This window comes from Pelophylax lessonae (genome assembly GCF_965119305.1).
Source record: "Pelophylax lessonae genome assembly, chromosome: 6".
Lineage (NCBI taxonomy): Eukaryota > Metazoa > Chordata > Amphibia > Anura > Ranidae > Pelophylax > Pelophylax lessonae.
Window position 1 is genome coordinate 86,642,821 of NC_138773.1, and position 16,466 is coordinate 86,659,286.

Sequence of the window (16,466 nt, forward strand, 5' to 3'; positions counted from 1 at the left end):
ATGGGTAAAGCTTATAAATTACAAGTCCCATTAAACAACATTTAAAAATCAGAGTTTTACCATTTCCAGCTGTCCAAAACAAAACAAGAAAAACATTTTGGTTGAAGTAAGGCCTTAAAGTGAACCTTTCATTAAAGTGAACCCTTGCCCTGGATAGTGCACACTAAAATATTTACATATATTAACAAGCAGTTAAAGCAGTTTAAAACAACCCCCACTTACCTTCTTACCTATAGGCATTGTAGAGCAATTCATTTCCAAAGTTCAAAACACAGGCACTGATATCTCTGCTTTTTTCTATGAGAGCAGATCTTGGCAGCCTGCCAGCCCTCTAAAGTAACACACAGTGGGTGTTTCTAAGCTTTTAGAAATGAACTAAAACTCACCTTTTGAGTATTGTATTGTTGTGATATTTGAGAATTAACAACTTCACATTAAAAGCAGTTAGAAAAGCTGGGATTGGCATGTAGTAAAGCACATTTACTGTGTAGGTCTCTGCAGATATCCAAAACTTTTAAATGTGTTAAGTACCTGCTCCCCCTCTGCTACTGTATCTGGAGTACCTTTTGCTGGCTTTTATGTTTCTACAGGCCATGGAAGTCAGAGGTAGGTACCACAGTAGGGGGTAGGTCTTTAACATGTGAGAAGTGATGGGTACCTGCAGTAGCTAGAGTTCTGCAACAAAGCAGAGTTTTTAAGACATGGGCTGCAGGAAATGTACGTATATATATCCTTCTTCTTTTACCAATTGTGTTTATTTTATGTTGGAGTTGTTAATGACAGGGTCGCTTTAAAGGTAGAATATAAAACATGGAGACATTGTTCGTCACAACCAATTATATACCAGCTACTCCGCGTATACTCTTTTCCTAGTGCACAATAGAAAATGAGATTTGTATGCTATAGACAACACAGATGGATTTGTTTAATCTAAATTTCAGTCATCTCTGCGTTTGCCCCCGGGCAGGACAAAGGATACATTAAAGTCAATAGAGGTGCCGTGACTATTTAAAAAAAAAAGAAAATAACTGTTCCTGCTGTGATGTAACTATGCTGATATGGGGTTCCAGGCCCAAAGAACTGAATTGGAATGACAAAATACATGCATTACACGTATTTGCATATTTTCAGTGCATTAAAAATGTGAAAAAAAAAAAAACGAGAAAGAAAGAAAAAACACAAATAAAATACATCAAAGCGCATTTAAAAAAATTTACAAAATTGCGCTATAATCTCCGACGACATGTGTACAAGGGCATCTGAATTTACAGAGGTGTAAATAAGCACCAAAACATAAGGTAGACCTGAACTCAAAATGTGAAAATTTGCCATCTTATAGGGAGGGATGATTTAGATATGCTATTTGTGCCTAGGCCAGGCCATGAAAGATTAACCTTATGTCATGAAATTCTTTTGAAAAATAACAATGCACTTTCTGTGCCTAGGCACTGTTACCTCTGACTGCTAATCTCATGAGATTTCAAGTGAGATTTGGTCATGTCAGTAGTGTGCTGCTCACTTTTCTCCTGCTGGAGAGGAAGCTGTACCTGCAGTATAAGGAACTCCCTGCTTATGTTTTATTCATTCTGTGGATCTGTGCTTCTGACACCTCTTCTGATCATTACACCACTAGTAATTAAACTTATCGGCCGCAATCTCTATTATGAGGAGGACAAGCCATGCAGGACAAGGCTTGGCAAGTCAGTATTGGGGAAAGGTTCAGCTGCAGGGAGCCTACAGGCCATACCTGTCTTTAGGCCTCTGCTTGCCTTTTGGGCCCAGCTCAGTTTAGGTTTTTTTTTTTAATGTTAAAGAACACACAAGAACACTGATTCATTTTTGTAAGAGTGTCATCTATTTCTCATTGCAGTTTACCTCTTTCAGAAAACAGCCATTCAGCAAAGAGATAATGAAACCAACCCTGAAAACAACAAACATAGAATTCTTATTTTTTTTTTTAAACAAAATAAAGTGAAATAATAAAAAAAAAACTTTTTTTGTTTCTAAAACCCATGATTAAAACCTGATACAAACAGGGTAATTTTTTTTAACCCTTTAGCAGTGACTGTCAAGAAGCCTCAAGTTCCGCAGGCTGCCAAAGAGTTAAGCTATAAGTATATTTATATATATATATATATTCTCATATTTAATTTTTCTCTCTCTCTCTTTACAGCAATCATTGCAAATATAGAAATTTGTATCTGTACAGTGTAATAGTGATCACAGTTTTAAATGCAGCTGTAGGTGTTCAATGAGAGCCTCCTCAAAGTCTGCACTGGAAGACTCAGTTGAAATTAAAATTAACGTAAACAAAAGGAGTTATGTTCCAGTCCTGTTGCTGTTATTTAATGTATTCAATTTTGCTTTGTCCTGCAGAGATGAAGGGAAGGAACGAAATTCCACACGAGTCAAACCACGCAAGTCGGAATATGAAATTACATGCGATTAGGCGTACAGTTCAGACCAGTCCCGCTAGCACACTCTTTAAGTCTTTATTTTTTTGTTGTTGTTTTTTTTTTTTATATACTTTTGTTTAAAAAAATGTAATTCCTCTTCACAGTTTTAGTGTATATATTTTTTTCCGATTTGGTGCATACTCTCACTTGTGAGAGTGAGTTACGTTTTTTTTCTGCCGCTTTGTTTTCATAATATGATATATATATGTATATATATTTTTTCCTTTCCGTTCTTTAAGACAGTTTAGAATAAAAATTAGCTGCTGCTAGTTTGATTTTGGTCCTGTTAACCTCTTTTCCACTAGAGCCCTGCAGAGGGCCGTACTCACAATGCTCTGTCAGGCTCTCTGGCTAGGGCAGGGTTAGGAATTCTAAAAGAAAACAGAAAAATTAAGTCACGGGTAGCTGGAGGCAAAGGGAAGAGGTGAGGACTCAGGACTTGTGCTGGGCAGAGACACCCTTCCAGTAGTCTAAGATGTCATGAAGATCCTCATCTTTGGCAAACTGGACCTTTTTGCGCAGGGCGTGGCCGGCTGCCATATACTCTTCCTCTTTGTGGCGCTTTCGGTGGAGTTTGAAACGCTCCCAGATGCTGTGGGAGGGTTTGCATGTATATTCTGGACTGGAGGAGTAGCTTAGGTTGTGGTAGTGAGGTGAAAGTTGGGAATAAGCCAGTTCCCTGGGTCTGGGCCGGGTTAAAGGTTCCAATATTGAAGTTTTACGCACTCCCATGTTATCATGCTGAGGAAGAGGCTGTTGTTGTTGCTGTTGTTGCTGCTGTTGCTCAGACTGATGTGAGCCCGGATAAGAATGCCGGTGCTCTGTGTACTGGCGAATCTTTTCAGCTTCTGCTCTCAAGATGGCAGCAGCTGGAGTCACAGTGAGGATGGTGTCAGCAGTTGGGGAAGTCTTCTCAATGTATTTTGTTTCAGATTTATGTGCTGACCCTTCAGACCGAAAGGATCTTGGGCTGCGGATAGAGCCACTGGAAGATGTGCTAGAGCGTTTTTGTGGCCCTTCCATGCTATGATGCCTCTGTAATGGGTGACTGTAACTTTCCTTATATACTGGGGAAAGAAAGCCATGTTTGCTGGGTATCTGTTCTGATATTAATACCAGTTGGGGCTCTGCTGTAGATACAGCTCCAGACTTCACCCCTTGGAATGAAGTGGTTTCTGATTTCAAAGCATCTATACAGTTATTAATGATTTGATTTACTTTGTCCACTTCTTTAGCAATAGTGGATATCTCAGCGACAGAACTCTGTGTATCTGGGGGCATAGACAACTCACAATCCCTTCTCTCAGACTGTTCACCAGTTCGTACTTCCATGTAATTCCCTTTAGTGGCCTTAGGTGTCTCACTGGTTTCTATAAGTTTGTATTGCTCCACTTCCCCCACTGAGGGCAAATAGGGGATGCGTGACATTGTTTCTGGACCCATCATCTGACCTTGAGACAGCTGACTGATACTGGGGGTCTCCATCTCGGGACCATATTTCAGTTCAATTATTGTTTTCTTCATACTACTACCGGCTTTCTTGTGCTTTTCCTCTTTTTGGCGTCTTTTGCGCAGGCAGTAATACACAATCCCTAGAATGATGACCATACCAAACAGGCAGCCAAGGATAGTCATGATATAGTGAGTGGCGGTGGAAGGCGTAGGCACATGTTCTTGTTTGGTATGGCTGCGTGTATAGAAGGCTATGCAGGTGTGGTTGAACCTGAGAGAGTTGCGAATAGATGCAACGCAGTAAGTGTAATTTGTATTGGGTTTTAACCCATCCAACTTAATTGACTCTTTTTCTGACTTCAGGTTCCGAATGTCAGTAAAGAAGCTATTATTGTATTGAACCAGGATGTACATCTTGCTGTAAGGATATGGAATTTCTGCAACTAGAACTGCGTCAGAATGTGTTTCTGTGTTTAAATTAACACTGAGGCTGACTTTGGAATTGGCAGGAGGTGTATAGACATTAATGAGGGGTGTAGTCCCATCTCCAGAAAAACAGTCATCTTCAGAGCAAGGACTTTCAGGAGGGCCAGTGGTGGCTTGGTACCTTGGAGAAATCAAATATGGCATCATAGTATATGAACCGTCTTTGCACAGAGCAGACAGCATGCCAAGAGCATTGCGGTAGTTGGATCTTCCTTGACCCAACAAAAAATAACCACTGTAGTCCGGGGGGGAATCGCACTGCATACGGTCAAAGGTACGTGTCATATTAGTGAATAAGTCCAGCCACTTTAGGAAGCCCAGAAGCTCACATGAGCAGTAGAAAGGATTACTGTACAACTCACACACAGTTAGCTTACTGAGGGTTGCAAAGGTGTTACTGTCCAGCCTCTGGATCCGATTCATTGACAAGTCAATGTTCATAATATTTGGGCACTCCCAGAAGGCATTAGGAGTCACAGTTTCAATGAGGTTCGCTTGGAGGTAGAGATACTCCAACTTGCCCAGCCCCCTAAGAATTCCCTCTGTGAGATTTCTTAATCTATTGTAGCCAAGCTGGAGCACCTGCAGATTGAACTGACCAGCAAAGGCTCCATCTTCAATGTAGGACACCTCATTCTTGGTGAGGTTGAGGTACGTCAGGTTGCCAAAACGGCTTAGTGAAGAGTAGTGGACGCTCTTTATTTTATTCTCATTGAGCCGAAGGTCCACAATGGTGCTATTAATGTGCTGTGGTATAGACTCATAAGGTGGCTGGTTTTGACTGCAAATAGCTAGCCAAACGAAACCCTTGTCTCCTTCGATCAGCCAGCAGTCTCCCTGTACTTGTCCAGTATATAAAAGGGCAAATAGAACAAACATCCATAAACAGAGTTCTGGCATTTCTATTTCTTTGTGAACTGCCATTGTGAATTATGCTCCAGAACTTAAACCCCTTGGTATGTTCTAGTTTTGTGAAATACAGTAAATTATAAAATGAAGAAGAATTTCCCTTTTTTCACTTTTCTCCGCATCTGTACAATATAAATTGTTCTGAACATTGAGCGTTAATGTCAGTTCTTGCCAGAGGAAGACTTGGGATGAGTCGAACAGTCTACTCTGTAGGTGTGTTGGAAGCAAATTCCTTGTGCATATTGAAGTCTGAATCTGGGGCCCCTAAAGACGAAGACACATTTGCTGGTTGATCTCTAAAATTATTCGGTAATTTGCAGGCCCTTCCTTTTCAGCCACTGGCGTTCCATCTTCAAGCTTTTTTTCTTCTCAGTAACTGAAGTATTCACAGTGCTCCAGAAATCTTCCTAAAAAACCAAAAAGAAATGCACATATGAGTGTTTATGATTGTTTCCTTCTATCCTTCAAAACATTTGTGATTGAAAAATAATAGAAACGTCTCAGTACAGATATTAACTGATGATGCATTACATTTCTAACATTCAGATGGGTTGTTGCAATAAAGATAATTACCCAGCAGCTTATAATATGGTAAACAATAAAACCTTCAGCTTCTTTGTTGTATTTAGTCCATATTTCAAAAAAGTAAGTTTGTTCAAAAAAATTACTGACATACAGGATATATGCCAGGTAAAAACACACTGGAGGCTAATGTTTTGAAAATTGAAAAAAAAAAAAAAAGTAGTTATAATAGCTGATATATTGCTTCTGAGCTTGATGAAGAATAGAAAAGTTTAAGCTCTGAGCCCCAGGCTCATCCTTGCTTTGCTTTTAAGGCCGCATTCACTTCTGAGTGATGCAGCACGTCGTTTGTTTTGCTACGTTTTCTGGTGTCCTTTGCGTGTGACAGCAGAGGCCAGCCTATTTACTAGACTGAACTGCATTTCATGCAAAAAACACCAAAGTACATTTTTTTGGCATTGAGCCAAGCGCGTTTGGTGTTCTGCGTTCTGCAATTTTGTGCGCCCTTCATACATTTTGAAACTTCTATCCTTATTTGGGGTGCTATTTGGGGGGCATTGTGGGCACTGCAGGATTTAAGTCCTTCATGGCGTAGTGGGTTACCAGTTGTTTTTTTGGTAATTATGGTCCCAGCTGCCTTAATATCATTAAAAACTTTCTCCTGTGTAGTTCTGGGCTGATTGCTCACTGTTCTCATTGAAACTCCACAAGGTGAGATCTTGCATGGAGCCCCAGACCAAGTGAGATTAACAATTTAAGCTAGTTTTTTGGATGTTTCTGAAAACACCGGAAGAAATGTATGTCTCTGCCCGCATTTTCAGAAAGCCTAGGCGTAAATGCAGTTTTAGAGTCTAATTCCAAGTAGCAAATGAAAGCAATCGATAAGGAACTGGAAGGACACAGAGGACTATTGACCATCAGCGGTGGCCCCATGCCCAACATGGATGTCAGAGGACCCATTTATCTACATTCACTCACTTTGATGTAAGTTTTTACTGTACCTTGCTCATTAAATGTTACAATCTGTACTCAGAGGCGCCTGTTTTCTCGCTTTGTATCTTGCATGTCTGGATATTGCTTCCGGTCCCCACTAGGCTGGCCCTTAGTCCATGAACTGCTTCCTTTCCCACATCAAAGACTATTAGGACAGCCTACAGGGCTACCCTACGGACTACCATTTAGTGTAATGCTATCTGCTTGTGCCACCATGTATATACTTTTATTTTAAACAGTTGAATACCCTCATGTTGTCTATTTTATGGGACCCAGCCTGTCCGGGATTTAAGCTCTAGTCTCTGCTATGCCCTTGGCTTCATAGAGGTTTGGCATGTCTTGACCTGCACAAATATTTATAGCTGCATTTTTATCCCACAATCATAGTTGGCTAATATCTAATGACACAAATGCAGCTGTCCTGATTGAGGGAGCCTATCTAGGGTCTTATGGGACATGTATACTATAGCGAAGTTTTTATTTCAACTTACCCTAATCAAGAAAGCTACATTTAGACCTTGAAATTTTGTGCGCTGCATCACTGCAAATTGCCCCCATCAGAGATTCCCTCTTCCTTTTGCTCTGGCTTAATGCCACCCCGCTCAGTCTTCTCACTGATCACCTTGTATGTCCCAGATGGAGAATGGCTACAACCAACTGTGCCAGAACCTTCCTGAGCATTCTTTTGTTCTACGCCCAGAAAGCTATAGTATTCTGCTGGAAGAACGTAGCAGACCTTTCATTGAACTTTTGGAAATTCTTCATAAATGCATCTTTCCTTCTGTACCAGTCCATCTATGAATCCAGGGATTGCTTATTCAAATTCACTATGTACTATGTAACAAAAGTATGGCACACTTGGCTTTTCTTAAACATCTATAATTCATCTCTGTTATAATGCCATCTTTTTTTTTTTAATTGATCTTCTAGACCCCTTATTGGCAGTAGACCCCCTCAGGCTGATCCTGTTTTACTGAGTAGTATCCTAACCAATATAACATGATCTTAACATTTCCTATCTGGAGGAGTGGACCGTTTAGGGTACTGGATTACCATACATGGGCTGTTAAAACTTGGTAGTTTGGCACATTTGTTCGATAATTGCCTAAACATCCTACATCTTTGGGTTACACATTTTTTATTTCTTGTAGGAATGAGTAAGTCAGAGTGCAACCACTCTTTTTGACGCCTTGTACCTCACAAGTTTTTGACGCCTTGTACCTCACAAGTCAGGGGAATGTCCTAATGAGCTGATAACAATAATAGCCAATAACTACTTTACTATATTCGTGCATGCTGAGATAGGTATTGCATATGGTAAGTTATTAGAATAAGAGTAGATTGGCCCATCTTCCTTCAAATGATGTAGTATTAGGCTGTGTCCTTAAAGTGATACTAAACACACAGTTTAATTTACATTATCCCTTCTCTTTCTGTATGTGGATGATGACACAGTAACTATTTTAATAAAAAAAACATCAATGTATCCTTTTTCCTAATTGATATACAGCTGTCACATGACCCAGCTCTTTCCTAGTCGGTCTGTAGGGAAACAGTGGCAGAAGCTTCCAGTCCTCTGCTACTGGTCACATTTTCAAAATAATAAGAAAAAAAAAGGCCTTTGGAATACAGAGTTAAATTTAATAATTAATATCAATAAACTGGTTTAAATTGTTATACAAATATATATTTGAAATCAAATCTTTATAATTTTTTGGCAATAACTGGCAATTTCTGCCAGTCATAGGCTGTGTCACACCCCTCGAGCCTGTGTCTTAGATTAACATGGAGGTGGCGCCCCCATCAATCAGGATGTAATATCCCTCCCCCCTTGTGTTCAGCTTGTTAGTGGGCATGGGGAGGGGGGGGGAGAGTGTCACTGTGTATACACCCACATGTGTCATTCTAAAGTCACACGGGCTGCTTAGGAAAAAATGTTTAGTGTAGAAAATACACTGAAAACTGAGAATGTGCACTAGCTGCCAACACTGCTCTGAAAAATCCCCAATTGCAGTGGGGACATGAACAGCAGGGGGGAGAAAAAGAAGAGCAGGTTCAACCAGGTTTTTTTGCAGAATACAGAAAACAAATCCCATAGTGACTGAGTGAGTTTGAACAGCATGTAATATAGCATTTATTGATATTTTTTAAAGAGGTAATAAACCCTGAAAAAAAAACCCTGTAAGACAGCGGCATATTGAGCTAGTATGCATTGCATACTAGCTCATTATGAAATACTTACCTTAGAGTGAAGCCCTTCCAGTGGGGCCCGCTCACCGCTAAGACTGCTGACATCTTCCCCAGTGTTTCTTCTTGGTTCCTGGGCTGCGGCGCTGTGTGTAGCCGAAACCGCAATGACGTCATTTCCTGTGCATGCTTGGGGGAGCTGCTGTTTATGGCATGAGCTCTGAAGGTCCAGACCTTCAGAGCGCATGTGCTGATGGCATCATCGGCTGCATGCACTCTGAATATCTCCTAAACTGTGCAAGTTTAGGAGATATTCACAGTACCTACACGTAAATCTTATTATAGGCTTACCTGTAGGTACAAGTGGTGTCACAGAGTTTGCAACCACTTTATTGATGTGGCTTAATGACACTTTACACAAATCTGTACCTGCAAGCAGACGTGCCAGGATAATTATTGTCTATCCTAATTTACAATAGCCTACAGTCTACAATAGTCTTTACAGAGTCTTGTGAGAGGTCTAGAATCTATCTGGTCCTGAAAGAAAATAACATTCTACAGCATGTGGTTATGGAACAACAAGTAGAATGACCTTGAGTTTGACCTCCAATGCTGACATAAATGTGTTTAATCCCTAACATTACAAATCTTAGGCAGCTCATTTATATCTTCGTGCTATATATACAAGTCTCTCCCTCACCCAAAATGACTTTCGCTTGCCATACAGACTAGTGTAATAAACACATTTTATCAGGAGTAGAGTTTAATTTCAGCTCATTAGAGCAAGCAATTTGACGGTTATTTGCTTTCCAAAGTGTGAATGGAATGGCAGCATTAAGAAAAGAGAAACGTAAGAAGGCTAATCTCACAGTTTACTGGATTGCTGTGACATGTCTGGGGAGTTTAGACCTTGTTTCAGACCAAAGGATATTTCTTTCATACTTCTGTTTTGCGGAGGAACACATACTCTGAAGAGATCTAATACGTGCCGTTATGGGAAGCCAGCCAGCTAGCAGCAATTATTGCTTTCACAGACAGCAAGAAATGGATTTGTCTTTCTGTATTAAAGCTAAATGACACAGGAAAAGTTTAAGCTTAATTACAGCAAGCTGTACATGACTGTAAATTGTCATCACAATGGAATGAACATAATATAGTATATGCAACTGTTGTCCATTGCCACAAGACACTATAGCAGGACCTGACTGCCCATCTGGCAATGTTGACATTTACCAGAACGGCTGGTGCATTTCGGAGCATGTTTTTGCCAGTAGAAACTGCTGCAGCCTCCCCTGGCTCACCTAAAACAGTTCTGTGCTTTGCCCAATCAGGACAATGCAACAAGTTTCCTTAAAGTGTTACTGAACCCAGGACCCTGCCTTCACTATATCTGGTACCCACAGTACACAGAACATGGAAATGCAATTATTTTAGTAAATATAAACTGCTAAATACCATCCTCATCAGCAGTATATAGCAGTCTTGTGACTTCTATCAGTGTCTGGTTAATGCCTGTAGGAGGACTTTTCAGTCTACTCTGACTCCCCTATGAGGCTGCAGGACCCCTGATCCCCTGGACAGTGCTGATTGGCTGATCATATGCACCCCCCCCCCCCCCAAGAAAAAAACAAAACAAAAAATGCTCTAGATATACACACCAAACTGAGCATGTGCAGAGTGCCCCCCAGACTCTGTTCTATCAGCAGATAGATTGGGGACTGTGGAAGAAGGAGGGAATCAGAGAAGACAGGATCAAAAAGCCTTTTTACTTAATGTGCAGGATTAACCCCTTTAGTCCAACAGTGAGTATAACAAGCATGCTTTACTGCATATACAGGCTGATTTTACTTTTGTGGGTTTAGTAAGACTTTAAATTCTCCAACAGTATGCTGTGCATATTGCACATTAAGGCAAGAGCCCGCCCCAACGGATTTTATATCCACTTAAAAGAAACCCATCTTGCCTATTCAGTAAAAATCTTCTATGCTGCACCCCCTACTAATCAGTCTGTTGGAGTTTTAGAAATACCCAGTGCTAACATAGTTTAGGGATCATTTGCCTAGCAATACACAAGGCTAGAAAACAATCATGTGATGTCGGGGAACCCTGTGATATAAAACTCAAACATGGATTAGACTCAGAGCTAGGGCATCAGAGCAGAACAGAGAAGGTAGGAATTGATGTGTTTGGGGGAGTGTGATAGCTTTTTAGGAAAATCCATCACTTTGCCCTAAATGGTCAAAGTGACAGGTTGTCCTAAATGTTGCCTATAACATGCATGAGTCCTTGCTTTTCGATAAAACCAGCTCCCAACTTTCCAAAGCCTTGCTACCAAACCACACTTGTAATTTTTCACTGCTGACCTCAGTCTGTTGGCCTTTTTTTTTTAATTATCTTGCAGTGGTTTCTCTATTTCGAAGTCATGGCCATTGTTTATTTAGGTAGATACTTCATCACTGAAAATCCTGTGCAGAAGTTAGATGGTTAAAGCCAGCTCCACTCTCTGACCTAATTGCTGCTTTGCTATTAGAAACAAAATGGAAGACTCACCCAAGCAGAGTAACAGAGAAATTAAAATGATGAATTACAAATTATAAATGTTTAATCAGGCATGCACAAAGAGAGGGGATTTGTATATTTTTAATCGTTAAAAGGCACCAAAAGTTAAGCCAAGCACAGGCTATCCATTTGCCTGCAATAATTCAAGCAGACAGCTCGAAGATGGCACAGAAAACCTTTATTAATGATTAAATATACCTGAAACAGCTCAGTGTACATTCATCAACTGTCAGGCGCCAAGAGAATGGATGGTATCCAACATGTATATGAACTATCTGGATGGAGATAGGACGCTGCCATGTACAAACACTGGTTGGTTGGGAGATATTGGACTTCATTTATAAAGAGAAGCATAAATACTAACTTTGGATTCGCAAGTTTTGAGATTCCAGTAGTCATTTGTCTATTTCTTGTAAGAAAATGAAAGGCTCTGATTAGTTCCTACAAGTAATGCAGATACTTTTATTTTCTGCAGAGTAGACACTTTTTACTCTAGTACTCAAGACTCCTGCCTCTGTCATAAAAATAAAGCTGCAAGTACATACCTGCAGTAACCTATCAACTGTTAAAGCGTAACTCTATTTTTGTGGAAGAAAAATATAAAATAAAATAGAAATAATAAAGAATGTACAATTGATATGCAAGCCATATTGTAATTTTATGTTTTTTTTAATTAACTTTCCTTTTAAGGCTGCAGCTCTGTAATTTTCTTTAAGATTCAGCGCAATAAAGCACACAAAAATGTCATTTCCCTCTTGGGTGAAAAACTCTGCACTAAGATACAAGTAGTCAAATTTTAGGCATCCTCTTCAACAAAAATGTCATTTTTGATTAGATAATCCCTAAAGGTTAATTACTTCTAAACGGATGCAAACTGCAAAAAATGCAACTTTTCTCATCAGAACATTCAAAGTGCACCAGCTTATTTGCTCATTGATCACAGGACATTGTCCAACATTGTTACTTCAGAGCAGAACCAGGTAGAAATCTGCAAAAAGGTTTAAAATACTTGTAAACCCATAGGGGATTATTTTTTCCTTAAAAAAAAAAAAGGAGCTACTCTTTAACCGCTTGCCGACCGCCGCATGACTATTTACTGCGGCGGTCAGCCCCTCACAGGCAGAGCGACGTAGTACTACGTCGCTAGCCTGTGAGGGTCTAGGGAGCTCCCGCGCGCCCCCGGAGGTGCTCTCCCGCGTGGTCACGGACCCCCCCCCGCACGTGTGACCGGCTGACCCGATGTCCGCCGGTCACTCAGCGATCGTCGGTGCAGTGGGAGAAAGGCAGGCGGCTGATGTAAACAAGCTGCCTGTCATTCTCCCCTGTGTAGGAATAGTGATTATACGGTTCTACTATGTAGGACTGTTGATCACTGTTCCTACACCTCAAGCCACAGCCAATCACAGTTAGAATCATGCCCCTAGGGACACACATAACCCCTCCCTCTCAAAAAAAAGTTAACCCATTCACTGCCAGTGTAATTTCACAGTAACAGTGCATATGTATAGCACTGATTACTGTAGAAATGTCACTGGTAACCCCAAAAGTGTCAAAAATGTCAGTCAAGGGTCCGATCTGTCCGCCGCAATGTCGCAGTACCGCAAAAAAAATCGCAGATCGCCGCCATTACGCGTTAAAAAAAAAAACAACAAAAATGACAAAAATCTTTCCCTTTGTTAATAAACGCGATAACTTTTGCGCAAACCAATCAAAATACGCTTTTTGCGATTTGTTTTACCAAACATAGGTAGCATAAAACAAATTGGCCAAAAATGTTAAAAAATTTAGATTTTTACATTTTTTTGGGGGGAATTTCATATAAAAATTTGAAAAATATTGTTATTTTGCAAAATTGACGCTCTTTTTTTGTTTATAGCGCATGATCAAAAATTCGCACAGGTGATCAAATACCACCAAAAGAAAGCTCTGTTTGTGGGAAAAAAAGGACATCAAACTCGTTTAGGTACATCATCGCACGACCGCGCAATTGTCCGTTAAAGTCACGCAGTGCCGAATCGCAAAAAAAACCCTGGTCGGAATGGAGGTAAAATCTTCCGGGGCTTAAGTGGTTAAAGCCAAATCCTGGGGTTCTCTGACAGGCAAAACTCTAATACTGGTAGGTAGTTGTTGGTGTTGGAGCTTGCCCCCTTCCTCCCTTCTGCCCCCTTCCAATTATTTCTTTAAATTCATTAAAGAGGTTGTAAACCCATATATATATATATTTTTTTTTTAACCTGAAAGAGAAAAACATAATGAGCTAGTATGCATCGCATACTAGCTCATTATGAAATACTTTCCTCAGAACTAGCCCCCGCAGCGCCGCCCACTCACCTGTATGACGGGCGACATGTCCAGCCTCCCGTCTTCTGGGATCGCGGCATCCGGCCATCTGATTGGCCGGAGCCGCGGTGACGTCACTCCCGCGCACGCGCACGGGAGCCGACGGTCACGGCACGGGACTCTGAAGGAATGGCACCAGCGGCCGTTCCTTCAGAGCGCATGCGCCAGTGACGTCACTGGCTGCATGTAAGGTAAATATCTCCTAAACGGTACATGTTTAGGAGATATTTACAGTACCTATAGGTAAGCCTCAATATAGGCTTACCTATAGGTAAAAGTGTCAGAGAAGGGTTTACTTCCTCTTTAACATTATGAGCAGCCTCAGATGTCAATTGGAATGTGCTGAAGGCAGGAAAGGGCAGGCAAGCTTTGTCACTTTTAGGAACAGCTGGGAATTCAGATGTAACAGCAGACTTCTGAAGGCATCTCTAGGTGCATGAAGTCATTTTTTTATTTTTTATTACTCAAATCTACGGTAGATGGCAGGAAAAATCATTCTGGGAACTGCCATTGATATGCCATAATAATGTTTTAAATACATTCAAATATATTTTCTATAATCCCAGGCTTCAAAAATCTGATAGGTCTTAAGCAGCCATCTCCTTGTTACAACACTTGCCCAGATAGCAAGGGTAACTTGCCACAATTTGTGGCAGTGTTGCATTGTAAATCTTGTTAACTTGCTGCACATTTTCACTGGCAAGTTGTACACTTGCAGAGCACTTTTAAAGCACAAGTTCTAGTTGATACTTTTCTAATTTGTAGTAAATTAGCATGGCAAGTCTCTATCAAGAGTACAATTTGCTGTGGTGAGTCTACAGCAAGAGCTCTGCAAGTCACAGTGACCCCTGTGGTGGGAGGACTATTGCACAACATAACTGAACCAGAACATGCAGCAGACATGAAGAATTTTTGCAAAGAAAGTTGATCTGGAGTCAAGCAATGCAAAATTGCTGCAATTGTTCAACAAACATTTGAAGCCTAACAAAAGCTTAGCAAATCATTTTAAAACTTGCAACTCAATTGTTTGCTATCTGGGTGGTAGCTTTTTGGACCCAAATGGATCTAAAATTCACTAAGCAGAAGAAAACTTAAAACATGTGGCGTTTATTAGTTACTCCACTTCTTCATTTACAGTAGGGATCGACCAATTATCGGCAAAGCCGATATTTCGAGGTCCGATATGCACTTTCTCCGATATATATCGGAATCGGCCCCTGAGGTTACCGATATTGCCGATATTTTGGAAAGTGCTTGTACCGGAGTGATGCCTGCAGCTAGAGGCATCACTCCGGTACCGGCATCCATAGCCAATGGTCGGCTGTCTTGTAATAACAACCAATGCAGCTGAGAAGCCGCTCAGCTGTCATTACAAGAAGTGGAAGGGGACGTCCCTCCCCTCCCGCCGCCCCACCGGGAGACCTGGGCAACCAGCCGGCATGGCCGCCGAAGACCCGATCAAAGCCGCATTCGGCTCTGATCGGGTCTCCATGCAAAAACCCAGAAGTGATGTCATGACATCACTTCCAGGTACTGGCGCCAGATTAAAAAAAATTACAGCGGGCATTAGCAGCTCGTTCCCCGGCTGCCTGGAGAGGTGACGCCTCTTTCAGACTGAGGCCCAGACTTGGAAACAACACTCCCGGCCTGTGCTCGCTGCCCCCCTGCCTCGCCATGTTCACCATTTCAGAGCTCGTCGCCCTGGTCGCCTTCTTCTCCGCCACCGCCTCAGGTTACTTCGTCAGCATCGACGCTCACGCAGAAGAGTGCTACTACGAGCATGTGACGTCCGGCACCAAGATGGGCCTGATCTTCGAGGTGGCTGAGGGGGGCTTCCTGGACATCGATGTGGAGATCACTGGCCCTGACAATAAAAGCATTTATAAAGGGGACAGATGGATGTACCCCCCCAGACTGCTACCCCAGGACTGCCCTTACCTTCCCCTTCAGATCACCATTTCCCCTGTACTGTATGGGAGGGGAGAGGAGGACTGGACTGGACTAGGCTGGGCTGGTTATACCTTGTGTTAATTTAATACCTGCTTGTTTAATATGCAGACATGCCACGATATTGACTTTACTGTTTGCCGTTTTATGATACAATCTCATCGTTCTGGTTACTCCTGCCTACTTTCCTATGTTATGTCGTACCACACTTAATTTGATTACAATTGCAATACATGCAACTGTTCACCCGGACTGATCTTGATATTAATATTATTATTTATCGCTCCTTTCATTATAACACTATTTCAATATGTTTAGTGACCCTCTTAGCCATCTACTATGAGACACCTACTACCATTTATCATACTTGATCTGCTGATCCCCAGTGCAGAGCTGCCCTGTGCCTGATTTGGGACCGTTCCCAGACTATAGTTCCTCACCTCAACGACAGTTTTCAACTGTTGTTGACCCGTGACACTTTGTGTCTCTCCCCCCTACACCTCCTCTAGCGGTAGTTTAATTCAAATTGCTGATTGAGGTCGACTAGGGGACTTTTACCTGCCCTCCTCATCCTTGTGTTTTTTCCCTGGCCCCCCTTTCCCCTCCCTTCTCTTT

At 41.4% G+C, this 16,466-nt stretch overlaps 1 protein-coding gene across 4 annotated transcripts in view; it reads right to left on the reverse strand.

Annotated features, from left to right (window-relative positions):
* Window positions 1–1,832: 1,832 nt before the first annotated feature.
* Window positions 1,833–16,466, reverse strand: part of ELFN1 (extracellular leucine rich repeat and fibronectin type III domain containing 1) — an 895,638-nt gene continuing 881,004 nt past the window's right edge. For all 4 annotated transcript variants that reach the window (XM_082260827.1, XM_082260824.1, XM_082260825.1 and 1 more), the window contains one exon: window positions 1,833–5,710. In XM_082260827.1, coding sequence (XP_082116953.1) covers window positions 2,889–5,318 — 2,430 coding nt within the window. In that variant the 5' untranslated portion in view covers window positions 5,319–5,710 and the 3' untranslated portion in view covers window positions 1,833–2,888. The remainder of the gene's footprint in view (window positions 5,711–16,466) is intronic.